The sequence below is a fragment of the Canis lupus genome, chromosome 9 (assembly GCF_048164855.1).
Source record: "Canis lupus baileyi chromosome 9, mCanLup2.hap1, whole genome shotgun sequence".
Lineage (NCBI taxonomy): Eukaryota > Metazoa > Chordata > Mammalia > Carnivora > Canidae > Canis > Canis lupus.
The window spans coordinates 72,772,566-72,798,892 of record NC_132846.1 but is presented as its reverse complement, the minus strand read 5'-3'; the positions used below and the strand labels follow the sequence as shown (position 1 = coordinate 72,798,892).

Sequence of the window (26,327 nt, the reverse complement as noted above, 5' to 3'; positions counted from 1 at the left end):
GTGTACTCATTTTACCGGATACAAATTATACTTCAAAGTCAATTAAAAGAATGGTTAAAACTGGGATCCCTGGGTGGCGCAGCGGTTTGGCGCCTGCCTTTGGCCCAGGGCGCGATCTGGGAGACCCTGGATCGAATCCCACTTTGGGCTCCCAGTGCATGGAGCCTGCTTCTCCCTCTGCCTGTGTCTCTGCCTCTCTCTCTCTCTCTGTGACTTTCATAAACAAATAAAAATTAAAAAAAAAAAAAAAAAAAGAATGGTTAAAACTTACAAACACCAAAAAAAAAAAATACATAATTAATATTTTTCCCTTTGGAAGACGCTTCACTGAAATACTGAAGGTATTTCAGTACTTCATAATCACCATTACAAGATGCAACTTCCAGGGAACAGATATGCAGACCTTGCAAATTTTATTTTTTATTTTTTTTTTTATTTAAAGATTTTCATTTATTTATTCGTGAGAGACACACACACAGAGAGACAGAGACACAGGCAGAGGGAGAAGCAGGCTCCATGCAGAGAGCCTGACATGGGAATCGATCCCAGGTCTCCAGGATCACACCATGGGCTGAACGCAACGCTAAACCGCTGAGCCACCTGGGCTGCCCAGACCTTGCAAATTTTAATATAAAGTAGATTTTGTGTATCTGGCTACTCACTGATACTTTAATTTGAAAAAGTAGAATAGCTAATAATTTTACAAATACAATGTGGCTAGCATTTAGTGACAGCCGACTTGGCCTGAGTAGCACGGGAAGGGAGAGACCCCAAGCAAGAGTTCACATCTGCTCAGCTCCATATATAATCCTCAGCCCTCCTGTCCCTGGACTCAACCCTTGACAATTAAGCTAAATGGGCAGCCCGGGACTGCCCCGAGGCTCTCCAGCAGACTCCGCGCTGAGTTTAGGCCCAATGTAAAGCTCAATCCCAGGGCCCTGATATGACCTGAGCCGAAACCAAGAGTTGGCCACTCAACCGGCTAAGCCACATGGATGTTCCCCACCCCCACCAGAGGCACTATTTAGAAAACACAGCTTCTTAGTTTTTGCTTCTCTGGCTGCACAAATCACCACCAACACATACCATGCGCCCTAACACCCTGACATTACTGACGGAGATTGCTACATGCAAAACTACCCATTGACCTTCCCATTTCTCTTTGTCTTGGATGCTATGACCTTCCTAAATTTTTTAAATTCCCAAGCGTTCTAAAAATAGGAAGAATTTAGAACATGATAAAGAAAATAGCAGGTTTGGTTGGGACGTGGGGTACAAAGCTTGCTGCAGCTACTTAGACTGAGCAGTTCAGAGATCACTGAGGGCATCTCAGGGTTTTATCAGCTCTGAAATCACTCCTGTGAGTTCAGCAGGCCAAGTTCTACTATAAAAATGCAGGCACATCCATTCATGCAAAAAATCTTTTCCTTAACCTGAGAAAGTAGGCAGTTTCTGAGTTACATTATAGCTCTTCCTTCAGGACAACACTGGCACGTGTAATATATTATTAAAAATCTGTGGTCGTGGAGTACCAGGGTTGGTTAAGCCTCTGACTTGGGTTCAGGTCATGATCCCAGGTCCTGGTCCCTACTTCTCCCTCGCCTTCTGCACCTCCCCCATTTGGCTTGCTCTTTCCTTCTCTCTCTCAAATAAATAAAATCTATTTTATTTATTCATGAGACAAAATTTTATTTATTCATGAGAGACGCAGAGAGAGGCAGAAACATAGGCAAAGGGAGAAGCAGGCTCCCTGCAGAAAGCCCAACGCAGGAGTTGATCCCAGGACCCGGGGATCATGACCTGAGCCAAAGGCAGATGCTCAACCACTGAGCCACCCAGATACCCAAATAAATAAAATCTTTAAAAAAATAAAAACAAAAATCTGTGGTCTGTTAACCTCAGCATTGGTAATGTTACCATTGAAAAAACACCCTGCATCTAGAATAAGTGAATGAACAGGAAAGGCTGAAAAGTGATTTCCTCAGACTTTCAAAATGTTTCTTAGAAAAGTATCTTTTAGGGCAGCCCGGTTGGTTCAGCGGTTTACCACCGCCTTCAGCCCAGGGTGTGATCCTGGAGTCCTGGGATCGAGTCCCACATCGGGTTCCCTGCATGAAACCTGCTTCTCCCTCTGCCTGTGTCTCTGCCTCTCTCTCTCTCTGCATGTCTCTCATTAATAAATAAATAAAAATCTTAAAAAAAAAAAGTATCTTTTAAAAAAACTCAAACTTGGGGTGCCCAGGTAGCTCAGTCAAGTTAAGCATATGACTCTTGATTTCAGCTAAGGTCATGATCTCAGGCTCCATGCTGGTGCAGAGTCTGCTTGAGATTTTCTCTGCCCCTACACCCTCCCAAAAAAGTAATAAAAATCTAAAAACTCAAACTGTTAGAGTCTTGACAGATCAGGTGAAAGAAGTTGTAACATTTGAGTGAAAAAAAAAATGATTGATAGACAATGCACCATCCTTGCAAAGGAGTTGTAATGAGCTAAAGATGTGGTAACAATTATCGTCACAAAGTGGGATGCCTCCCCTGAAGTTCAAGCAACATTTCCAGCGCAATGACGATGCAGCAGGAGGGATGCAAGGAGGGATCCCCACTCAAGCCTGCTATGGGAGAACACAAGGACTATGGGGCAGAAAGGACAGGAGCCTTTCTCTGCTGTGGCTGGGGGTGGAGGAGCATGGGGACAGTGGTGATGAATCGATGGAACTGCCCCGAGCCATGTGCTGGTTCGTGTTTAATAAGCCTGAGGGACGGGGCAGGGGTGGGGAGGAAGCCTGAGGGACGTATATGATTGCAAGTATGCTAATATAAGGATGTGTGGTACACACTTTACAAATAATAATAATAAAATGATACCCTTACACATAACCAATTAATTCTTACAAACTGCTTTCATTCTTTTAACTATGGCTTTGGTGAGAAACGATTCACATACTATAAAATTAACCCCATTAAATTATGCAATTCAGTGTTTTTAGCATGTTCCCAGAGGTGTGCAAGCATTGCCAATTCCAGAACCTTGTCATCACCCCAAAAAAGAAACCCTGTCCCTATGAACGGTCACTCCCCATTCTTCCGCCCCCAGCTCCTGGCAACAATACTCTACTTTCTGCCTGAATGGATCTGCCTATTGTGGACATTTCATGTTAATGGAATGTTACAATATGTGCTCTTTCGTGACTGGCTTCTTTGTGATTTCAAGGCTCATCCACGTTGTAGCACATGTCAGTACTTCATTCCTTTTTAGGGCTGAACAATATTTCATAGTATGGATTTTGTTTTTTAGATTTTATTTACTTGAGAGAGTGCACAAGCAGGAGGAGGGGGAGAGGAAGAGGGAGAAACAGACTCCCTGCTGAGCAGGGAGAGGATGTGGAGTTTGATCCCAGGACCACAGGGTCATGACCTAAGCCGAAGGTAGACTCTTAACCCACTGAGCCACTTAGGCCCCCTCATCGTATGGATATCACATTTTGTTTATCAGTTCATCAGTTGAAAACATCTGGGTTATTTCCACTTTGGGGTTATTTTTTTAAAAAGATTTTTATTTATTTCTTTATTTTTGAGAGAGAGAGAGAGGCAGCTAGTCCTGAGAGTTAAATTGATCTGAGACAGATCCACACAAGACAAGCACACAGGTCTCGTGTATGCACAAGCCCCACAGGGAAATGAAGACCCAGACAGGGCCCACCGGCTTAGACACAGGTTAAACAAAAATAACCAATTATGAAAAAGTAACTGAAATATATGGGAGACTAGAGGAAGCTGAGAATTATTTTAATCAAGGTCTGTTCCTACAGATTTCTTTCAGTTCCTGGTGAAAGGGAGAGCATCTTTCGCTAGGAGCTTCAGCTCTGGCCTCTTGGAAGAACAGGAGGAGTCAGACCATCCTTCCAGCATCTACTATTTCTCAAAATAACCCTTATGACAAAGTGACCTGCCTGAGAGTGGCATATTCTGCTCCCCTTCAGCACTATAGGCAGCCACAGCTTACACTATTAGTTCACACACCTAGAATGGTTTCGTTTTCTTAAATACATTTTTTTAAAATTTTTTTTTTTTTTTTTTAATTTTTATTTATTTATGATAGTCACAGAGAGAGAGAGAGAGAGAGGCAGAGACACAGGCAGAGGGAGAAGCAGGCTCCATGCACCGGGAGCCTGACGTGGGATTCGATCCCGGGTCTCCAGGATCGCGCCCTGGGCCGAAGGCAGGCGCCAAACCGCTGCGCCACCCAGGGATCCCTATTTTTTTAAAATTTATTCATGAGACACACAGAGAGAGAGGCAGAGACACAGGCAGAGGGAGAAGCAGGCTCCATGGAGGGAGCCTGATGTGGGACTCGATCCCGGAACCCCGGGATCACAACCTGAGTTGAACAGACACCCATCCGCTGAGCCACCCAGGCGTCCCTTTTTAAATACATTTATGAGAAAATAGATGAAACCAAACAGAACTTCAAAAATTATCAACATAATGAGCAAAGTTTGTTTCCTATACGTTTTCTAGAAGGAAGCAAACATAAGTATATGGTATTAGAAAAATAATATGGGGGCACCTGGGTGGGTCAGTCAGTTAAGTGTCTGCCTTTGGCTCAGGTCATGATCTCAGGGTCCTGGGATTGAGCCCCACATCAGGCTACCCACTCAATAGAGAGTCTGCTTCTGCTTCTCCCTCTCCCTCTGCCCCTCCCCCTGCTTGTGCTCTCTTACTACCAAATAATTAAAATCTTTTTTAAAAATTAAAAGAGGGGATCCCTGGGTGGCGCAGCGGTTTAGCGCCTGCCTTTGGCCCAGGGCGCGATCCTGGAGACCCGGGATTGAGTCCCACATCGGGCTCCCTGCATGGAGCCTGCTTCTCCCTCTGCCTGTCTCTGCCTCTGTGTGTGTGTGTCTCTCATGAATAAATAAAATCTTTAAAAAAAAAAAAGTGTTTCCAACCAGCTTGCTCTAATGCTCCCTAAAAACCATTTAATCAGTGTGAAGATTTATAAAGTACTAATAAAAATTTAAATCTTATCACTAAATGTTACCATGTAGGGTAGGGACTTAAGTATTACATTTGACTCCTCCATCTCCCTTATTATTCATAGTAGGTCCTGTAGTTTTTACTCCAGCAGTGGTTCCTTCTTTTAATCCCCAGACCTACTCTCCTAATTTACAACCACATAATTCTTTGTTTATACTACTAAACCTCAACTCATTATTTCTGTTCTCCAAACTACTCTTCATAGGTCATATCTTCCTAAAACAGTTCTTCCCTCCTGAAAAAGTATTTCTCATTTTCAATTCAATTCTTAGGTCTCAACTCCCCTTCCATAACGTGATTCTTCTCTATGCTTCAGTTACTACGTTAGGTAACTCCCACCCCACCAGACAATTGCCTTCTCTGAACTCATTCAATGTGTATTTCTATGTGTTTACCTATCCTCTTGCTCTGAAATATTTTAATTACTTTTTCTTTTATATTACTCTTTTGCCAACTAAATTAGAATTAATCCCTATTTTCTACTACATAGCTGTAACAAGTTGCACTTCGTTCTTATAAAATTTTTGGATTATTTTGTATGTGTCTTCTTACTGGAATAGGGAGTGATCATATATTACTTTTTAATTTCTCCACAATACTTAAGGTAGTACTTTTTATATAGTAGGAGTTAGGATCACTATTTGTTAGATGAATAATAAAGATTTATAACATAATTTGTTTTTCATAAATTGAAAGTAAATTACAAATCACTTTATTCCTTCTGATGAATTCACATCACATTGACTATTAGTCATAACGTAATTACTTGATATTTAGAAATCTTATTAGAAATTTTAAAAATTACAGTATTCCTTTTTTGTTCTATTTTGACCTTAGCAGCTCATCAACCCATTATTTTGAGCAAAGTACACACTGTCATACCTCCTATAATACTTGATCCATGTCTGATGCTTTTCTTCCTTTGTATTTTGGTTTCCACTATTACTTAGAATATTTCCATTTGGCATAAATAATTCACATTATTTGAATACTAAAAAGTTCTTACTATTGAAAATTAATTATACAAGTTTAGAATCTGAGATGAAAAGTGATGGTTTGTAACTGAACTAGCCTTTTGTGTTTCAGAGTACGGAGGAGTTGGAGAAGAATCATGATAACCTACTTAACTGGTGCACAAAATGAACTTAGAAAAGAAATGGCTATGTTGCAAAAAAAAAATTATGATGGAGATTGTAAGTCGTTACATTTTATTTTATTTTTTAAGATTTTATTTATTTATTTATAGACACAGAGAGAAAGAGGCAGAGACACAGGCAGAGGGAGAAGCAGGCTCCATGCAGGGAGCCCGATGTGGGACTCGATCCTGGGTCCCCAGGATCACACCCCAGGCTGCAGGCAGCACCAAACCGCTGCACCACCGGAGCTGCCCAAGTCGTTACATTTTAAATTGGAAAAATGAGGAGTAATGCAAGCATTGAAATATTTTACTTGGTGAAATATGTATTACACTTATCTAAAAATTAAATGTTTAATATTTTCTTTCATGTAACATCAGCAGCAAGAGATGGCAAGTGTTCCAAAGTCTCTTCAATCCATGTCATTCTGATGATTCTTTGAAGGAAGAACTTGAACCTAAGTAATATGATACAATTATAACATTAGCTAAGAGGCATGTAATTCTTTTAGAGTGGTTTAAAAATTCTAGTGTAAAATACCATACTGTGTTGTTAGCTTAAGTGCAAGACCCTCTACTTGTTGACCTTCACGTAAAGCTGAAGTTATGTGAATAGTAACAATTCTTTTTTAATAGAATATCATTCACCTTTTTTTAAGATTTTATTTATTCATGAGAGACACACACACAGGCCGAGAGAGAGAGAGAGAGAGAAAGAGAGAGAGGCAGAGACACAGGCAGAGGGAGAAGGCGGCTGCATGCAGGGAGCCCGACTCAGGACTTGATCCTGGGTCCCCAGGATCATACATACCCCAGACTGCAGGCGGCGCCAAACGGCTGTGCCACCGGGGCTGCCCTAGTTTCCAGCTTTTTAATAGTAATAGTGTATTTTTCTCTTTAACGCTTGTCAATGAACTTTTAGCAATAAAGAGGATTAAAAAAAAAAAAAAAGAACCTGATGCAAGGCTTGATCTCATGACCCTAAGATTATGACCTGAGCTGAGCTGAAACCAAGAGTCAGATGCTTAACTGACTGAGCCACCTAGGTGTCCCCACGAAAAATATTTTTATTTTTTTAAAGATTTTATTTATTTATTCATGAGAGAGAGAGAGAGAGATTGAGAGAGAGAGAAGCAGAGACACAGGCAGAGGGAGAAGCAGGCTCCATGCAGGGAGCCCGATGTGGGACTCGATCTTGGGACTCCAGGATCACGCCCTGGGCCAAAGGCAGGCGCTAAACCGCTGAGCCACCCAGGGATCCCCGAAAAATTTTTTTTAAGAAACATTTCTAAAAGTCACTGTACACGGTTTTTGCCATAAGAACTCTGCCTGATTAGCCCCACTTTCTGAGCAATGCCTGTTAGCAGCTCTGTTGCTTCCTCCAATACTTCTCTGTTATCACCTGCAGACTTTGCGGGGATGATGCTGCTGGAATTACAACTTTCTGTTTCAAGTTAGCTTATCTTATGATTGTTGCCAATAATTTCACTTAGATCACTTTTTCTCAAAAAAAAAAAAACTTAAAAAAAATTAAAAAAAATAAAAAATAAAAAGATCACTTTTTCTCACAGCAGCAGATTCAAGAACCTACAGCTGACCAAAGTTAAAAAGAGTCACAAGCTGCCCTTTGAGAAGTTCTGCAGATTTGTCCTGGGTTCTGCTGTGGCCCCAGGACACTGAACTCTGGCATCCCCACACTTTAAGGATTCCAACAGCCACACCCACCTCGCCCCATGGTGAGAGTTACAGCGCGTGAGCGACAACTCTGTCATGGGCTAGTCTGAGCAGCTCCAGCTGCCCAGGCCGCACCCTCCCTGTCTACTCTGTCCCCACATCCAGAATGCTGCTAAGCAATCTCTCCAAAACCCCTGCCCCACCCCTACTCCCCCTTCCCTTGAAACCTTCTCCAGTCATTACTCATTACCCTCGGGAGAGTCTAACCCCTTCCTGTGGTCTGGCAGTCGGGGCCTGCTGAGGCGCCAGTCTCTTCTTTTGCCCCCACCCACAGGAGGCTCCTTCAATGACACACCAGCCTGCTTCTTCCTTCCTCAGACTCTGCGTGTGTTCTCGCTGCATCACAGACCACACGTTCCAGGGCACATGTCCACATGCTCCCAGACGCTTCTCAAGCACTTGTTCGTGCCTGCTTCTCCCACAGACCGCAAGCCCACGGCAGCACGGATCACGTCTGTCTGTTCTCTGGTCAGCACAAGCACGCGTCGGAGGAATGGTCTTCCCAGTCTTGACCTTTCCTGTGGACTCTGTTTATGTAAGAAATCCACTTAATCTTCAAAAAGCTCAATTTATATGAACTATTTGGTGGAAAGACACCTAACAAACTAAGATAGCAATTATTGATGAACTGGCATCAGAATGTTCAGAAGTGGGATCCCTGGGTGGCTCAGCGGTTTGGCACCTGCCTTCGGCCCAGGGCGTGATCCTGAAGTCCCGGGATCGAGTCCCACGTTGGGCTCCCTGCGTAGAGCCTGCCTCTCCCTCTGCCTGTGTCTATGCGTCTCTCTCTCTGTGTGTCTCTAATGAATAAATAAATAAAATCTTAAAAAAAAAAAAAAAAAAAAAAGAATGTTCAGGAGTTCTGAGTGAGCCAAAGATCATCGCCGTCTAGCGTTCTTTACATTCTGGGTTCCTGAGGATCCTCAACTGCTAGTTCCTGACGAGTTTCTAGATTTTCCAAAGTCTGTACAGTCAAAGAAGCAGAACCTTAAAGAGCGTTCTAGAATAAGACTCAGGAGAGGGGGAACAGGGCGGTGCTGGTGTAGGTGGACAGGGCAGAGCTGCAGGGCATGTGGGAGCCAGACTGACCGGCTGACTAGGAAGGAGGCAGAGAAGCCTAGCCCAGCTGTCCCCTCCGTGTGTCCAGGACTGCTGCAGGTCCCCACCCCACATTGGACTGCCACGTCCTACACACTGGCTCAGAATGACCATTCGGCACTCATTTCTTGCAGATTCAGACATCTTTACATTTGATCCTAGTTCTTCTGAAGTATCTCTCTCACCCAAAGTTGGACACTTCAGAAGAGGCACGGCCAAGGTGGAAAGCTCCAAATGAAGGGCCAGCAAGTCCACAGGAGAGATCAAATTCATCCTTCCCATGTGACAACAGGGCTCTGCCGGCAGAAAGACACCCTAATCTGCTTACCTAAGACCTGAAACTGCTACTTATCATCATCAAATACTGACTTGATACGAGACTGACCTACCCATCCTTTTCAGAAAGCAACAGGATTGCAGGGTTGCAATACATATTTAACATTTTATCCATCATTCTAAAAACCATTTATGATCTCTGCATTTTCCTTTCCTTTCCTTTTTTTTTTTTTTTTTTTTTGAAAAAGCCTTTTAATAAATTATACTTCTCCACAAATTATTTCTGGACTTCTGTCCCAAACCAAACTGGGTTTATACTGGAAGTGAAAGCTTGGTTTAACATCAGAAAAATCAATCAATCCTGATGACAAATGACAAACCCCCAATGTAGTAGTCATTTAAAAAAAAAAAAAACAAAGGTCAAATCTGAAAGCCTTTAGTCTTAGAAACTAAAGGTGATTCACACAAAGGGACCCAGTGAGTGGAAACAGCTGGCCAGTCCAGGCTCACTTCCAAGGACTTCCATCCCAGGACAGGGGCTCCTCCCCTACCCCATGCTGTCCCCCAAGGGGACAGACGGCCAGGCTTCACCCTAACTGTGCTTCACCAGTTTTACCACCTTCCTGATCTGTATCCCTGCCTCTTCCTCTTATAGGCTGCCTACCAGGAAACATTTAAGGAGCCATCTCAACAATTCATAGCTTCTCGGAGCGACCCTCACCCACACTGAACAAAGCAAGCTCAGAGGCACCAGGAAAGTTCAGTTACTCTTCCTTATCTGTTGCTTCGTGATGGCTCATGTAATCTGCTTGATGGATGGGCTCTGAAACCAACTCTTTCAACTATCCTCAGTTCTCCATTATAATCTGAGAGATTTCATCTTAATTGTAGTAGAGATAGCTCCTCTGCTCTCCCCTATAAATACATGTTCCGTCTTTGCTCATCCAAGAACTGTTATTTAAAAGGGAGGAGAAGAGGCTTGGGGGAGGAAAAAGTCCTTCTGCAAAAGGAAAAATTCCTTTGAGGTTAGAGTAATTACCGTAATTTATGGTTCTTACAGCATCAGCATGTAATGCCTGGTTTGCTCAAAGTGGAATGGCTGTCTCGGAGTGGGACAGGAGGCGGGGGCCGTGTACACAGAACCTAACAGCTCTGCTGGCAGGCAGCCCGACAGTTGTTTCCTCTACACGGAAGAAGGACCGTGCATGTACCTACTTGTCAGACTGAGCTTTCATCACTGTGTCTGGGGGGGCATTAACCTTCCAGGCTTTTCTCTTCAAGTGCAAACTGCCAGCCAGGCAGCCCCATACTGAAGTTCTCCTTGTCCAGCAGTGTAGGCCCAGCCTCATTCTCCATCCCTTCAGCTTTATAGCAGGCCCTTGAGCTCTCCTGGCACACTCCCACTCTGGACTCCCCCCACCCCAGAAGCCAGGATCTCGAATGAAAGACTTTCCTTCTCAGAAGAGCCTGTGCATAGCACAAAGCTCCTGAGTTAAGGTGTCACACTATCAGCCACTGGGGAAACCAGTGGGCAAAGATGAAAGGAACAAATGTTGGCAAAATTTAGTGCTCCTGCAGGTGTTTCCTGGTCTATCATCCTGACACTTCTGAGATGGGAACCTTCTAGAGGGCTGGAATCCCCAGCCTCCCATTCTAGACAGAGGCTAGACACATCGGCATACCACAGTTAGCACTACATAAGAAGACCAGCACATCAGGACCAAACTGGGTTTATACTGGGAGTGAAAGCTTGGTTTAACATCAGAAAAATCAATCAATCCTGATGGAAGATGACAAACCCCCAATGCAGTGGTCATTTAAAAAAAAAAAAAAAAAAAAAAAAGGTCAAATCTGAATGCGGTCAAGGCTCTAGATTACAACTGTCAATTTACAGGAAACACACAGATGGGAGAAGCATGTTAAATTACACCGTGGAAAGCAACAGGAAAATTTAGACTGTGGGAAATTCTACAGGACACATCATTCCCCTGCTCCCAAATAAACTGGTTTGAAAAAAGGAAGGGGATGGAGTCAAAACCTGTAGATCAAAAGAGAACTAAAAAAATATCAATCAAAATGTATAAACCTTACTTATCGGGATCCCTGGGTGGCGCAGCGGTTTGGCGCCTGCCTTTGGCCCAGGGCGCGATCCTGGAGACCCCGGATTGAATCCCACGTTGGGCTCCCGGTGCATGGAGCCTGCTTCTCCCTCTGCCTATGTCTCTGCCTCTCTCTCTCTCTCTCTGTGTGACTATCATAAAATAAATAAAAATTTTTTAAAAATTAAAAAAAATAAACCTTACTTATATCCCAATACAAGCAAACTGTAAAAAAGAAAAAAAACCTCAAAATATGATATTTCTAAGATAATTGAAAAATGTGAACACAACATTTGCTGGAAATAAGGAATTATACTATTTTAGCTATTATGTTTATGTGTATTTTAAAAATTCATATATTTTTTTTTAAGATTTTATTTATTTATTCATAAGAGACACAAATAGAGAGAGGTATAGACACAGGCAGAGGGAGAAGCAGGCTCCATGCAGGGAGCCTGACGTGGGACTCGATCCTGGGCCCCTAGGATCATGCCCCAGGCAGCGCCAAACCACAGAGCCACCCGGGCTACCCAAAAATTCATATATTTTATTTTATTTTATTTTATTTTTAAATTTTATTTATTTATGATAGTCATACACACAGAGAGAGAGAGGCAGAGACACAGGCAGAGGGAGAAGCAGGCTCCATGCACCGGGAGCCCGATGTGGGATTCGATCCCGGGTCTCCAGGATCGTGCCCTGGGCCAAAGGCAGGCGCCAAACCGCTGCGCCACCCAGGGATCCCTAAAAATTCATATATTTTAAAGATACATATGGATATAGTTACAAATGATATACACTCTGATATTTGCCATAAAATTATCAAGTGGGGGGGCAGCCCCAGTGGCACAGCGGTTTAGCACCGCCTGTAGCCCAGGGCGTGATCCTGGAGACCCCAGATTGAGTCCCGCATCGGGCTTCCTGCATGGAGCCTGCTTCTCCCTCTGCCTGTGTCTCTGCCTCTCTCTCTCTCTCTCTCTCTGAATGAATAAATAAATCTTAAAAAAAAAAAATATCAAGTGGGGGGATCCCTGGGTGGCTCAGTGGTTTAGTGCCTGCCTCCCGCCCAGGGTGGGATCCCGGGGGCTCAGGGTCCAGTCCCACACTGGGATCCCTGCAGGGAGCCTGCTCCTCCCTCTGCCTGTGTCTCTGCCTCTCTCTCTGTCTGTGTCTCTCATGAATAAATAAATAAATCTCTTTAAAAAAATTATCAAGTGGGGGGAATGGGATAAAGTGGATAACTGTACAAGCAGGGTACTGGATACACAGCAATTCTTATTCTTCTATCTTTGCAGGTTTTAAATTTCCCACAAGTAACATGAAAAGAAATGGGTGCAATTGTCCACATTAACAGAGTAAGGGGAAGCCCTGTGAATTGCTTTACTTGATGAAAAAGCACATGGGGACATAAGACCACCAGACTGAGAGGAAGAACAGCTGCCGTTAGCCCTGACTCTGCTGAGTAACGCCAGGCCAGTCCACCATCTCTCTGGGCCCTGGTCTCCAGAATGGAGTTTTTTAAAAGATTTTATTTATTTATTCATAAGAGACACACAGAGAGAGGCAGAGGGAGAAGCAAGCTCCTCACATGGAGCCCAATGCAGGACTTGATCCCCGGACTGGGATCATGCCCTGAGCCAAAGGCAGATGTTCAACTGCTGAACCACCCAGGCGTCTTTTTTAAGATTTTATTTATTTATTCATGACAGACACACACACACAGAGAGAGAGAGAGAGAGAGAGAGAGAGAGAGAGGGAGGCAGAGACACAGGCAGAGGGAGAAGCAGGGAGCCCGATGCAGGACTCGATCCCAGGACCCCGGGATCATACGCTAAGCTGAAGGCAGATGATCAACCGCTGAGCCACCGGGGCGCCCCTCCAGGATGGAGTTTAACCACATGATTTTTTTTTTTTGTTTTACATTTATTTATTTGAGGGGGGTGGGGAGGCAAACTCCCCACTGAGCCCGGAGCCCCACAGGACATGGGGCTCAATCCCAGGGCCCTGAGATCATGACCTGAGCCAAAATCAAGAGTCAGATAGAAGCTTAATGCCTCTAAACACACGATTCTGAAGTCCTCTGCTCCAGCTTTAATTTTTTTCCCAGCAAACTTATTTAATTTTAAAATCCTCTGACAAGACCTCTTACCAGTTTGTCATTTCTCTGGCATTTAACTTCCTACTTAGGTTTACTCTGAATCTGTACTTGTGGGGTGGGGGTGTTTGAAGACCATTCCCTTAAATGAAAATATAAGCAAAATATAGGATCCGCTATTTATCTATAAATTTTGCCTCTCTGTTTGAGAGCATGTTTGGTTCTTTTTTGATCCAAAAATTACTAAAAGAAAAATTGTACTTCATTATCCTCTAGATACAGGAACTATAACATAGATACTCCTCTGTGCAAGCACTGTGATCTTGAGGAAATTCTTCAGTCTTACGTTAAGTTTTCTCATCTGTAAAATGGGAATGATGAAAGCATCTACTTCATAGATTTGTGAAAATAAATTAAAATATGCAAAGCTCTTAGAACAGGGCATGCCGGGGATCCCTGGGTAGCTCAGGGGCTGAGTGTCTGCTGTCAGCTCAGGGGCATGGTCCTGGGGTCCCGGGATTGAGTCCCACATCGGGCTCCCCGCAGGGAGACTGGTCCTCCCTCTCCCTGTGTCTCTGCCTTTCTCTCTGTGTCTCTCATGAATAAATAAATACAATCTTAAAAATAATAATTACCTGGGGAACCAGCCACATACTAGGCAAACACTCAAAGATAAAACCAAACCCATGGGAAACACAAATTACCCTGAAGTTAAGAACTGTTCCTTTAAGTTCCATATACTATCTAGCGTAATGGGACACACATTCTAAAAACAAGCAAACAACAGCACAAGTCATAATGCTAGAACAGGACAAGGTCTGCCTCATGGGCCAGCTGCTCCACTTTTCAGCATCATCACAATCGACACCATCAGAGGGGGATCCCTGGGTGGCGCAGCGGGTTGGCACCTGCCTTTGGCCCAGGGCGCGATCCTGGAGACCCGGGATCGAATCCCACATCGAGCTCCCGGTGCATGGAGCCTGCTTCTCCCTCTGCCTGTGTCTCTGCCTCTGTGTGTGTGTGTGTGTGTGTGTTTCATGAATAAATAAATAAAATCTTAAAAAAAAAAAAAAAGCTTTATTCTAACCAAAAGCTATGTGACAAACCGTGTTTGGGTGTTCTTTTCTTTTCTTTCTTTTTAAGTAATCTCTACACTCAACGTGGGGGCTCAAACTCACACTCCCCAGATCAAGAGTCACGCGCTCCTCCCACAACGGAGCCAGCCAGGTGCCCCTTGCCAGGTGTTCTTTTTTCCAGCGCTAGTTCACGAAATAAGCCACGGGTAAGTGGCCGGTTGCTGAGGTTAACTTTGCCCTCCCAGACCGTTTTCAGATACACGTTGAGTATCTTCCTGCCCTAAGACTGAGACACTGGACGGGTTTCTAAGTTGTAGGAATAGAAGTCACAGTTGTGGCCACTGTCACAGGAACTAGGCCAGAGGTGGGGGCGGGGAGGGGGGGTTGACCAGCTGCCCCGCCAACTTCTTGTCCAAACTATAAACTAAACAGAGGGCAGCCCGGGGTGGCTCAGCCGTTAAGCACCTGCCTTCAGCCCGGGGCGTGACCTGGAGACCTGGGATCGATCCCGCGTCGGGCTCCCTGCATGGAGCCTGCTTCTCCCTCTGCCTGTGTCTCTGCCTCTCCCTCTGGGTCTCATGAATAAATGAATACAATCTTAAAAAAAAAAAATAAAAATAAACTATAAACTGAACAGAACTTCAAAACTACATTTATAAAAAGCATGCTAACAGCAAAAGACTAACATAGACGAAAACTTACAGGCAGGCACATTTTGGAAGTCCTGCTTTTTTACCCCAGGCTTTCCAGCCTCCACCCTTAGCCTGTTGGCAAATTCCGTGTTTGTGTGCGTAGGCTTCGTTTAAATATTTCGTCTGCAGCCCCACGCTTCCACGTGACAGCTGGCACTCCGTGGACGAAACACCCTTCCCCTAAGAAGTGCAATTCCTAAAAACGGTCCTTCTTCGTTGCTACAGGTACCCCCGCTAACCTTCCACCCGCGCCTCGCACCTATGCGCGCAGTTCTCCAAACCAGAGCTACGCCCCGGCGGCCCTGCAAGACACGAGGCTCGGGGGCGCGGTCGCTGGCGGAAGAGCGCCCGGAGCCACGGCGCGGGCCGAGACCCCGCGTGCGCGCCAAGCGCTGCAGCCCAAGGCCCCCGCTCGGGAAGTCCCCGGCGCGGCGGCCCCAGCACAGCCGCGGGCTCCGAGGCCCCCCCCCCCCCCCCCGCGGCCCGGGAGCTGGGCGGACGCCGCGGCCGGCCTCGACGGGGCGCGGAGCCCGGCGCGCCGCCTGCAGGACCCCCAGCTTACCCGGCTCGCCGCCGCCTCCCTGCGCTCCGCGCCGCGCTCGGGGCCGAGCGGACAGCCGGGGCGAGCAAAGGCGCGGCACAGCGGCGGCAGAAGCGCCCTCCTCGAGGCCCGGAAGCCCACCATGCCCAGCGTCCCCCGGCTGCCGCGACGCACGGCAGAGCCGCGCCGGCGCGAGGGGCTGCCTTACGGCACGGTCGCAAAGCCAGCGGGAGCGAGCGGCGCGGCCGACCGTGCGCTTTCCCCGCGGCTCCGCGGCCAGCTCCGGGCTGCCGTGCCGGGCGGTGGTGGCGGCGCGCGCCGCAGGACGTTTTCCCAGGGCGGGGGCTGTTCGGCCCGGGGCGGGGCCGCGGGGCGGGCGACGGCGACCGCGGCGGAGTCCTGCGCGTCGGCGGCGGGGCGCGCGATGGCGCGGGCGGCACAGGTGAGCGCAGCTAGGCGGCTGGCGGGCCGCGGGCCTCCCCGTGCGCGCCCCCCGCCCCCCGCCCCCCGCGCCCGCGCCCGCTCCCGCCGGGCCTGGGCCTCGGCCTCCGCGCCGCTCCCCGCCCGCGTCCGACGCGGCCCGGCTCCCCGGGGGGCTCGGAGGCCCTGCGAGCGCGGCCGCCCCCTCCCCGCGCGGGCCATTGTGAGGTCAGGGCCGGCGGGCGCGTCGGGGGCCCGGGCGACACGCCCGGAGCGGCGGCTGCGGCCAGTAGCTGCCGCGCCACCGCCGGCCCCCTCACCGGCCGCCCGGGCACACCCAGCCGGCAGGGGTGAGAGGGATGCAGCTGGGGCCCCGCTCCGGTGCCGCACCCCGTAAAGGGCTGACCTGCCACCTCGCCAGCTCCCCGCGGGCAGCCAGGACCAGACCAGCGTAGACCTCCTCTGGGTAAAGTGCTGGCAGGGGAGGGCGAGGGGGGGAGGCCGGGGCCCCGCCGGCCGCCCGCCCTCCCTCCCCCGAGAGCGGGCCGACGGGCCTAGGGAGGCACCAGCCCTCCGGAGGCCAAGCTGGTGCCTTTAACACGGTGCCGGTCACCTTCCCTTCCTGGGGGATCTTCGCCTCCGCGCGGAGGGTCTTCGACGTCCTCGGAGGGGCGGGGGAAACAGGGTGGCCGGGGAGGAGCCCCGAGCGGCGGGGAGGAAGTAGAAGCGGGGCCTGGGGGTCGCTGGGATCCGCTGCTGTTTGTTTCACTTAGACTTCCGGGTTTTGTTCTGTTTTTTCTATTTTTTTTTTTTTTTTAAGATTTTATTCATCTATTCATGAGAGATACAGAGAGAGGGAGGGAGAAGCAGGCTCCACGCAGGGAGCCCGATGCGGGACTGGACCCCGGGTCTCCAGGGTCACGCCCTGGGCCGAGGCAGATGCTAAACTGCTGAGCCCCCGGGTGCCCTCCAGTTTGTTTTGAAAGCAGGCATAGCTCTCGGGCCAGGTGGGTGCTGGGATGGCACTGTTAGCGTTTGAAGGTCAAAAGAGCAACTGTTGCACGTTCCACAGGGGTGCCCTGCTGTTGCCAACAACCAGGGTCCAGCGTTAATACCTGAGATCCTTGTGCTGTTTCCACCCCAGTAGTTGACCTCGTGCCACACGTGTAGAGACCCAGGCGAAGAAGTTGGGAAATCAGGCCCAGGGCTCCAGCTCGTTCTGCACTGCAGTAACCCCTGTCCATTCCTTTTTTTTTTTTTAATTTCTATTTATTTATGATAGTCCCACAGAGAGAGAGAGAGAGAGAGGCAGAGACACAGGCAGAGGGAGAAGCAGGCTCCATTCACCGGGAGCCCGACGTGGGATTTGATCCCGGGTCTCCAGGATCGCGCCCTGGGCCAAAGGCAGGCGCCAAACCGCTGCGCCACCCAGGGATCCCACCCCTGTCCATTCCTAATCACAGGGGTGTGTAGGTGATCTTCAAGAAAGTGGATTACTCTTTCCATACTTGAGTATGACTGCTGTTTAGATCACACTAAGGATGGGCCTTAGTGTGATCTAAACTCAAATGCATCTTTTTTTAAAATTTATTTTATTTAATATTTATTTATTCGTGAGAGACACAGAGAGAGAGGGGGGCAGAGACACAGGCAGAGGGAGAAGCAGGCTCCATTCAGGAAGCCCAATGTGGGACTCAATCCCAGGACTCGAGGATCACACCCCGGGCTGTAGGCAGCACTAAACTGCTGCACCTTTGGGGCTGCCCGTTTTTGTTTTGTTTTAAGATTTTATTTATTCACAAGAGACACCAGAGAGAGGCAGAGACACAGGCAGAGGGAGAAGCAGGCTCCATGGAGGGAGCCCAATGTGGGACTCGATCCCAGGACCCTGGGATCACCCCCTGAGCTGAAGGCGGTGCTAAACCACTCAGTCACCCGGGCGTCCCTCAAATACCTCTTCTTAAAATGAGAATTTCGGAATGAATCAATATTTGCTTACCTGTCTGTAGAGTCTTTGTGTAATTTGGCATTCTTGTCATTTTTTAGTGCTTGTAAAACGGAACACAACAAAAGTATGGATATGGGCAACCAACATCCTTCTATTAGTAGGCTTCAGGAAATCCAAAAGGAAGTAAAAAGTATAGAACAGCAAGTAATTGGCTTCAGTGGTCTGTCAGATGACAAGAATTACAAGAAACTGGAGAGGATTCTAACAAAACAACTCTTTGAAATAGACTCTGTGGATACTGAAGGAAAAGGAGATATTCAGCAAGCGAGGAAGAGGGCAGCCCAGGAGACGGAGCGTCTTCTCAAAGAGCTGGAGCAGAATGCAAACCACCCACACCGGATCGAAATACAGAACATCTTTAAAGAAGCCCAGGCCCTGGTGAAAGAGAAGATTGTGCCGTTTTATAGTGGGGGCAACTGTGTAACTGACGAATTTGAAGAAGGCATCCAGGATATCATTCTGAGGCTGACACATGTCAAAACCGGGGGGAAGATTTCTCTGCGGAAAGCACGGTACCACACCTTAACCAAAATCTGTGCGGTGCAGGAGATCATCGAAGACTGTGTGAAAAAGCAGCCTTCTCTGCCACTTTCCGAGGACGCGCACCCTTCAGTGGCCAAGATCAACTCGGTGATGTGTGAGGTGAACAAGGCCAGAGGCACTCTGATCGCACTTCTGATGGGGGTGAACAATAATGAGACTTGCAGGCACTTATCTTGTGTGCTGTCGGGGCTGATTGCAGATCTGGATGCTCTAGACGTGTGCGGGCGAACGGAAATCAGAAATTATCGGCGCGAGGTAGTGGAAGATATCAACCAATTACTGAAATATTTGGATTTGGAAGAGGAAGCAGATACTACACATGCATTTGACCTGGGACAGAATCATTCCATTTTAAAAATAGAAAAGGTCCTCAAGAGAATGAGAGAAATAAAAAATGAACTTCTGCAAGCACAAAATCCTGCTGAATTGTACCTGAGCTCCAAAACAGAATTGCAGGGTTTGATTGGACAGTTGGATGAGGTCAGTCTTGAGAAGAACCCTTGCATCCGGGAAGCTCGGAGAAGAGCGGTGATTGAGGTACAAACCCTTATAACTTACATTGACTTGAAGGAGGCCCTGGAGAAGAGGAAGTCGTTTGCTAGTGAGGAGCACCCGTCACATAAAGCAGTCTGGAACATCCTTGGAAACTTGTCCGAGATCCAGGGGGAAGTTCTTTCATTTGATGGGAACCGAACTGATAAGAACTACATCCGGCTGGAAGAGCTGCTCACCAAGCAGCTGCTGGCCCTGGATGCCGTGGACCCGCAAGGGGAAGAGAAGTGCAAGGCTGCCAGGAAACAGGCAGTGAAGCTCGCCCAGAACATCCTCAGCTATCTCGACTTGAAATCCGACGAATGGGAGTACTAAATAGTACCGATCTCACGGTTGATATTTCTTGTTTTGCACTTTATATATACTTCTATGTATTTATAGAGAGCTTTCAGTTCATTGAGCCTAAATGTGATTTATACATGCAGATTTCAATCTCCGTTTTTATGATTTAAGCAAATTATATACAGTATCTCTGCTGCTTTTGATGTTGCAAAACAAATGTCATTACAGCACGTTAACTTTTCCATTTGGATCATTATCTGTATGTTGTGGTGTGGTTTTTTGGTCCTTTTTTTTTTTTTTTTCCAATCAGAAAGTGGAACGGGCATCTTTTGTCATTTTTAAATGGGTTGTGCCAGCATTGAAATGTGGATCTTTCAGGATCTAGACACACACACAACCTGACAGAGCACTAGAACAATTATGAGAAGAGGGGAAATTTTGGTTAGGTAGAAGTAAGGTCCAAACACAAAAGCAATACAATGATATGATTTATTATGCTAAATAAAGCAGAAGGGTTTTTGTTTGTTTGTTTTTTTCTTCATTTTTAAGGCCCGATTGGTCCAACCCAAGTTAATCGGGTGGGGGTTTTTTTGTTTTCGGATTTTCTGTTTTTTCATAAAGATTTTTTGTTTGGAAAATGGTGTCTGTATTTTCCCCCTACACTCTGCATTTAGAGGGGAAAATCTTATTTTCATGTGCAACGTAAGAAAATTATGAAAATTAATAGCAAAAAAACCTTTGAGACTGCATTGAAGAAAGATGAAAACACCAGCTAATTACCTTCCAAGTTTTTGTTTGTAAACTCAGTTTACAATTTTCTGTAGTCATCAGTAAGGATGGGAACATTTTAGTGAAGTTAGGAGACCTTTTAAGAAAAAAAAGAAAAAAAAAAAGAAGAAAAAAGAAACAGCCATACCTGTGGCAAGATAAAACTGGAGATTAGTTACCGCTATCAGGTTGTCCTGAGCGAATGCGTCTGAATGTAGGAGGCAACAGGCTGCCTCTCTTGTTCAAGGGTCTTTTAAACACAGCAAGTGCTGTTTGGTAGTGGCCAAGAGCAGAAACCGCCAGTAGCTCTGCGGGACCAGAGCGTCGTGGCTTACCCGGGGAGGTCGGCTGCTCCTAGCATCTGAAAACCTCGCACTCTGGGACTGAGCTCACTTCATTGGCACTCGGATGTTTCTCTAGCACCTGAAAGAGTCAGGAAGGTCTGTCCCTGCAGGAAGTGTTTTTTCACTTGCTAAAGGGTACATCTATTTCTGTAAATGCTTTCTGAGGGTCCAAGTTTTATGGCTGCCAGTTTATGGGAACAGAATTTCCCAAAGTTCCAAAGTGCCTTGATAACACATTGGTCCCAGTATGATAACGAACAGACGACACTTTCTGTTGTCACCTTTCACAAAATAATCCTATTAGAGTATGTCTTTCGGACTCCGCAGCAGTCTGTAATTTCCTTTCAAAGATCGTGATTTGGTAACTGTAGGCAGCTAGAAATAGCCCCATGTACCAGAGAGATGATAAAAGCGTGGCTCTAAAGAGATTTTCACTTTGTCTCAGCTTTGCCCAATAATTAAAAGCCCTTGATGTGTCTTTCCTACTAGCAATGTTCTAGTACGATTCAGTGGGTAGTGAAGTCCAAGGGCATTTGTGTCTCTGGGCCTCGACCCTTTCCCGTGTGCACATCCAGCCCTTGGCAACTGGAGATTCTTAGTGCAGGTCACTGGCAGCTCATTTTGGGCTAAGTATCCTCATCTTTGGGTGCTCTTAAAATCCTGGAGTTTCTATATTCAAGTGCTGCCTCAGTTTACCCCACTGGGAAGGCAAGGCTTTCCTCCCAAGCTCGTCAGGCATGTCCTGCCCCAGGCTCTACTTCATTTTCAATGTCAGATTTAAAAGTTAAATGTCAGCATTTCCTTTAAAAGTATCCATTGTTTTTCCAAAAGGGACCTTCCCATATGGTTCATTTTCAAACAAGGCGTTCTGCAATCCTAGAGAAGGCTTGTGCAGCTGAGCTCGGCCCGGAGCCTGGCCCGTGAGCGGAGGGAGCTCACAAGCCATTGCAGACTTCTCCTGTGGGTTATTTTGGTCATGGAGATGATCAGATCATCCTCGAGTGACCTGAGGCATGACGTTTCCTGTCCAACCTGTTGTAGTTCCTTGCACCGGGTGACTCTCCCATAAGGAACCCTAGTGACACCGGGTTTAGCTTTTCTCGTCCCTCGTTGGGAGCTGTGTTAATAGGGGCTGCCTGCCCTTGTAACTAAGTTGAGCTCATGACATTGTATTGTATTTTTATGATCTTACGTAAAGAGAACCTGTAATGGAAATAAAACCTACCCCCAAAAAAATGTCTGGCCTTGGGTCTGCATTAAACGGTGTAATCCATGTTCATGCAAAAACTGGCTGGGAATGTTTGCTTTCTTTACCTCACATGCAGACAGCTTTGCTTTCAGGTCAGTCTTTACCCAAATTAGACTAAAGTCCATCGCCCTATAGAGAAGCAGTTATGAAAATAAATGTAATGAATAAGTCTACTAAGTACAGTGGAATGCTTTATTTTGCTACGATGCCTTGGTGTAGTGTATCTGATACAGGTCAGCACTGCGAGACGCTTAACCAGTGTTTCTCATTTGTTTTTGCCAATTTTTATCTGTTTTTTGAGGGTCAAAGCTTATCTTGTACATATAGGTTGTTTTTAAGCAAAGCTTTTCAGCTTTTAACGCGTCTAGTATTTTTCTAAGAGTAACTAGAGAAGTGTTTGCCATTGATTTTGATGTACAATACAGATGTGTTACCCCAGCGTGTTGGCTCCTGTCCCCCCTCCATTCATTGTATGACTATTGTAATTGTATGTCTGAAGTAATTCAGTATTTTGAGATATTAGTATACCCTTAATTATTAATGCAATAAAAATCTCTTAGCTTATCTTTGCGGTGAGAAAGGATGTGAGTCTGAGGTGTGAGTTCTGTTCTGATTCACCTTCATTTACTGTCCGACCCGGGTAAGGAATAATGTCTTGGCAAAGTGGGCCAGGCTTGGGGAAGGCGGGCTCCCCAGGTCCAGTTGGTGGCAGTGGGGGAAGGAGGTGGCAGCCCTGAGCACAGACCAGGGTCCTGTGGCAGGTGAAGGGATCACTGTTCCATGTGAGCAACCCCTGAAGTGTGGGCAGCAGGGAACAGCCCAGGGGAGGCCTGGCCTCTCGCTGCGCCCATGCAGCCGGGCGCACAGGGGTTGACCTCACTGTAGAGAAGCAGGGAAAGTGGCAAGAACTGCCCCCCGCCCCCCCCACCACCAAGGCTTCACTTAAGATTGCCATTGACACTTGCCTTCTCATTAGCAGAGAGTTGGTATTTCTGACCCGTTAGTCCTTGGGGGCCCCCTGAGCCCCCCGCCGCCTCCCTGTTCCGCCCCCACTCACCTGGGGCAGTTTCCTGCCTGTTGCACGCCTGTTACATGAAAGCAGCACCTTGCTTGCGCTGCTTCTAGCCTTGTTTGAGCACGTTTCTGCCGTCTTGTCTCTTCTTGCGGAGGTCTTAGTGGTGATCACCCGGAGGCGGGGGCGGCCCGCTCAGCCCCGCAGACGTGTCCTAGGCCCCGCAGTGAAAGGAAACTGTACAGGTTAAAAAAAAAAAAAAAAAAAAACTTTGGGGGAAATTTTGAATAAAGCCTGTGCCACACACAAAGATGCTCCATATACCACATTAGGCGTTGATTCCCTGTGGACACAGGAACCGGTGTTGGGAAGCTCCTGCCGCGTCCTTAACCCATCACAGCGCGTCGCAGCCTGCTCACGGTGGTAAGGGACCTGCTGCGTCGGGCCCCTGCGATCTGGCTCTGGGCGTCAGGAGCAGGGCAGGTGTCGGCCACGCACCGGAGGGCCGGGGAGGCTGAGGGAGGGGGCTCGGGGCCCTGAAGGCCCAGGATGGAGGAACCCCAGGGTGGGCTGGCACGAGGCCCTGGTGTGCACAGGCGCCAGCGGTAGCGCCGAGGCCCAGATGAGGTGCCCTGATGCAAGTCTGAGGTCACCCAGGCGGTCAGGATGTGTCTGATGGTGGCTTCTGTGGCTTCTGTGATTTATTTAGTGAGTTTAAAGATTGATTTGAGCGAGTGTGCACATGTGCCAGCGGGCGGAGGGGCGGAGGGAGGACCTTTCAAGCTGACTCCCCGCTGAGCTCGCTCAAGACCCCAGCTGAAGGGCGCCTGGGGGCTCAGCTGGTGAAGCATCTGCCTTTGGCTCAGGTCGTGATCCTGGGGCGCTGGGATGGAGCCCCGCATCGGGCTCCCCGCTCAGGAGAGAGCCTGCGTCTCCCGCTCCGTCTCCTGTTTGTGCTTGCGTGCGCTGCCTCGAATAAATCAAATTTTAAAAAAGACCTGAGCTGAGACCCAAGAGTCGGACGCTCAGCCAGATGGTGAGCCACCCAGGCGCCGTCACTCCTGCTCTGATGTCAAGGCCTCATTTTCCTGACATCATCCACTGAACCTGGGCGCCAGGCCCTGTGTGAAGCGCTTCACACGCACACGTCATTCTCTGAAGCGCTCCAAGGCAGGTTTTAGTATTCCGTGTCCTGGATGATCCGGACCCTTGGGTGATCTCTTGCCCAAGGAACCGCCCTGGTCTCAGGGCCGGTAGGAAAGGCAGACACTGTGGGCAACAGCGCCCACTCAGCTCCCACCCCCACTTTACCTGGCGAGCAGGTCCTCCCTGCAGGGCCCCAGGGCGCAGGGTGTGCGCAGCAGGGAGCTCTCGCTGGGCCACCCTGGGGAGCAGTTGGGAGCTCAGGCTACTGCCCAGCTTTAGTTTCTCCCCACGACGGGGGTCCTTGGCACCAAAGGTTGGGGACTCCTCTAGCTAATGCACGCCATACTCCAAACATCAATAAACCTTGCATCCTTTTTTAAGATTTTATTTTGTTTTTGAAAGGTTTTATTTATTTATTTATTCATGAGAGACACAGAGAGAGAGAGAGAGGCAGAGACACAGGCAGAGGGAGAAGCAGGCTCCATGCTGGGAGCCTGATGTGGGACTCAATTCCAGGACCCCAGGATCACGCCCTGGGCCAAAGGCAGGTGCTAAACTGCTGAGCCACCCGGGCTGCCCAAGATTTATTTTTAAGTAATCTCTGCCCCCAACATGGGGCTCAAACTATAACCCCAAGATCAAGAGTGGTGTTGCACCGACTGAGCCCGCCAGGCTCCCCTTGACCCTGCATCCCCTTTAGTGGGAAGACTTCATAAGAAATACTGTCTTTTTTTTTTTTTTTTTTTTTTTAAGAAATATTGTCTTAAACCAGCATCTTATTCTGTCCTCAAGTCTCTAAATTGTGAATTATAGGGGCACCCAGGTGGCTCAGCGGTTTAGGCCGCCTTCGGCTCAGGGCATGATCCTGGGATCCTGGGATCGAGTCCCACGTCGGGCTCCCTGCATGGAGCCTGCTTCTTCCTCTCCTGTGTCTCTGCTTCTCTGTCTTTCTGTGTCTCATGAATAGATAAAATCTTTAAAAATATATATGTATATATTTATTTTCGGATCCATAGACCTTCCTGAGCTGCCAGGAGGCTGTGGCTTCCAGTAAGAGGAGCGCTACCTGCCTCACACTGCCTCCACGTCTTGTCTGCACTCTGCGGTCACAGCACAGGCAGGCCCATTTCATTTCTACAATAATCCTTTTTCTTAAAGACTATTTATTCATGAGAGACACAGAGAGAGGCAGGCTCCATGCAGGAAGCCCAATGTTGGACTTGATCCCGGGACCCCAGGATCACGCCCTGAGCTGAAGGCAGACGCTCAACCGCTGAGCCACCCAGGCGTCCCTACAATAATCCTTTAAACCCGAGCCATTTCAGAGCACCCGGGTGGTGTAGTTGGTTAAGCATCTGACTTTTTTTTTTTTTTTTTAAGATTTTATTTATTCATGAGAGAGACAGAGAGGCAGAGGGAGAAGCAGGCTCCATGCAGGGAGCCCGATGCGGGACTCGACCCTGCAAGCTCGGGATCACACCCTGAGCCAAAGGCAAGGGCTAAACCGCTGCACCACCCAGGGATCCCCCAAGCATCTGACTCTTGATTTTGGCTCAGTTTATATCTCAGGGTCGTGGGATTGAGCCCTACATTGGGCTCCACATTCAGCAGGGAGTCCTCTGGGGTTCTCTCCCTCCCCCCTGGACACACTCTGTGTCAAATAAAATCTTTAAACTCTTGAGCCACTTCCCTGTCACCGGTTTCCCAAGTGAACCTGGCCAGCCCTCATGCTGATGTGAGTGTCCCTGTCCCGGTCCTCCAGGGGCCCGGGATGCAGAGCAGGATGATCCTGTCACCTTCCTACCTGGACAGACAGTGGGCATGGCCTCTGCACGTGTCCTTCCTCCCGCAGCTCCCTGGCCTCAGCTCACTCACTCTGCACCAGGCCACCCCACACTGCCTTCCACACTCGCCATGTCCTTTCGATGAACTCTTCTCGAGAAGTAGTGTCCTCAGCTCCTGGTGCGTAATACATATCCAAGAACCTGCTGAATAAATGAGTGGGAAGTCTCAGATTTCGGATAGCTTCCTGAGGTGTTCAAATCAGCTGCCTCGGGGACTCTGGCCCCTGACCCTGCTCAGTCTGTAGGGCATGCAATTCTTGTTGAGTCATGAGTTAGCCCATGTCAGGCATGGGGCCTACTTTAAATTTAAAAAGAAATAAGATTTTGGAAAGATAAAATCTTTTTTAAGATTTTATTTATTCATGAGAGACAGAGAAAG

General features: G+C 47.7%; 3 protein-coding genes and 1 long non-coding RNA gene across 8 annotated transcripts in view; 1 reads left to right on the top strand and 3 right to left on the bottom strand.

Moving 5' to 3' along the window:
- The window catches only part of COA8 (cytochrome c oxidase assembly factor 8), a 32,397-nt gene extending 16,396 nt beyond the window's left edge, over window positions 1–16,001 (bottom strand). Inside the window, exon 1 of one of the 2 annotated variants that reach the window (XM_072840108.1) lies at window positions 15,802–16,001. In XM_072840108.1, the coding sequence (XP_072696209.1) occupies window positions 15,802–15,924 (123 nt within the window). In that variant the 5' untranslated portion in view covers window positions 15,925–16,001. The remainder of the gene's footprint in view (window positions 1–15,801) is intronic. The other variant, XM_072840107.1, reaches the window with a different exon arrangement.
- On the bottom strand, window positions 6,226–11,357 carry LOC140640538 (uncharacterized). The gene is made up of 2 exons (XR_012037296.1): window positions 9,187–11,357; window positions 6,226–6,627 (listed from the first exon to the last, which is right to left on the bottom strand). It is a non-coding gene; the product is annotated as an uncharacterized lncRNA (long non-coding RNA).
- A 73-nt stretch (window positions 16,002–16,074) lies between the features above and the next one.
- BAG5 (BAG cochaperone 5) lies at window positions 16,075–22,529 on the top strand. Of its 2 annotated transcripts, none has more exons than XM_072840094.1 (2): window positions 16,075–16,222; window positions 18,247–22,529. In XM_072840094.1, exon 2 carries the CDS (start codon window positions 18,275–18,277, stop codon window positions 19,616–19,618), a length of 1,344 nt encoding a protein of 447 aa, XP_072696195.1. In that variant the 5' UTR covers window positions 16,075–16,222; window positions 18,247–18,274; the 3' UTR covers window positions 19,619–22,529. The 2 variants fall into 2 exon arrangements, with proteins under 2 accessions (XP_072696195.1, XP_072696194.1); XM_072840093.1 differs by lacking the exon at window positions 16,075–16,222 and adding an exon at window positions 16,485–16,666.
- Window positions 20,187–26,327, bottom strand: part of TRMT61A (tRNA methyltransferase 61A) — a 27,108-nt gene continuing 20,967 nt past the window's right edge. For 2 of the 3 annotated variants that reach the window (XM_072840101.1, XM_072840103.1), the window contains 2 exons: window positions 25,909–26,092; window positions 20,187–23,195 (listed from right to left, as the gene is read on the bottom strand). The gene's annotated coding sequence lies outside the window, so the exon portion shown is untranslated. The remainder of the gene's footprint in view (window positions 23,196–25,908; window positions 26,093–26,327) is intronic. The other variant, XM_072840102.1, reaches the window with a different exon arrangement.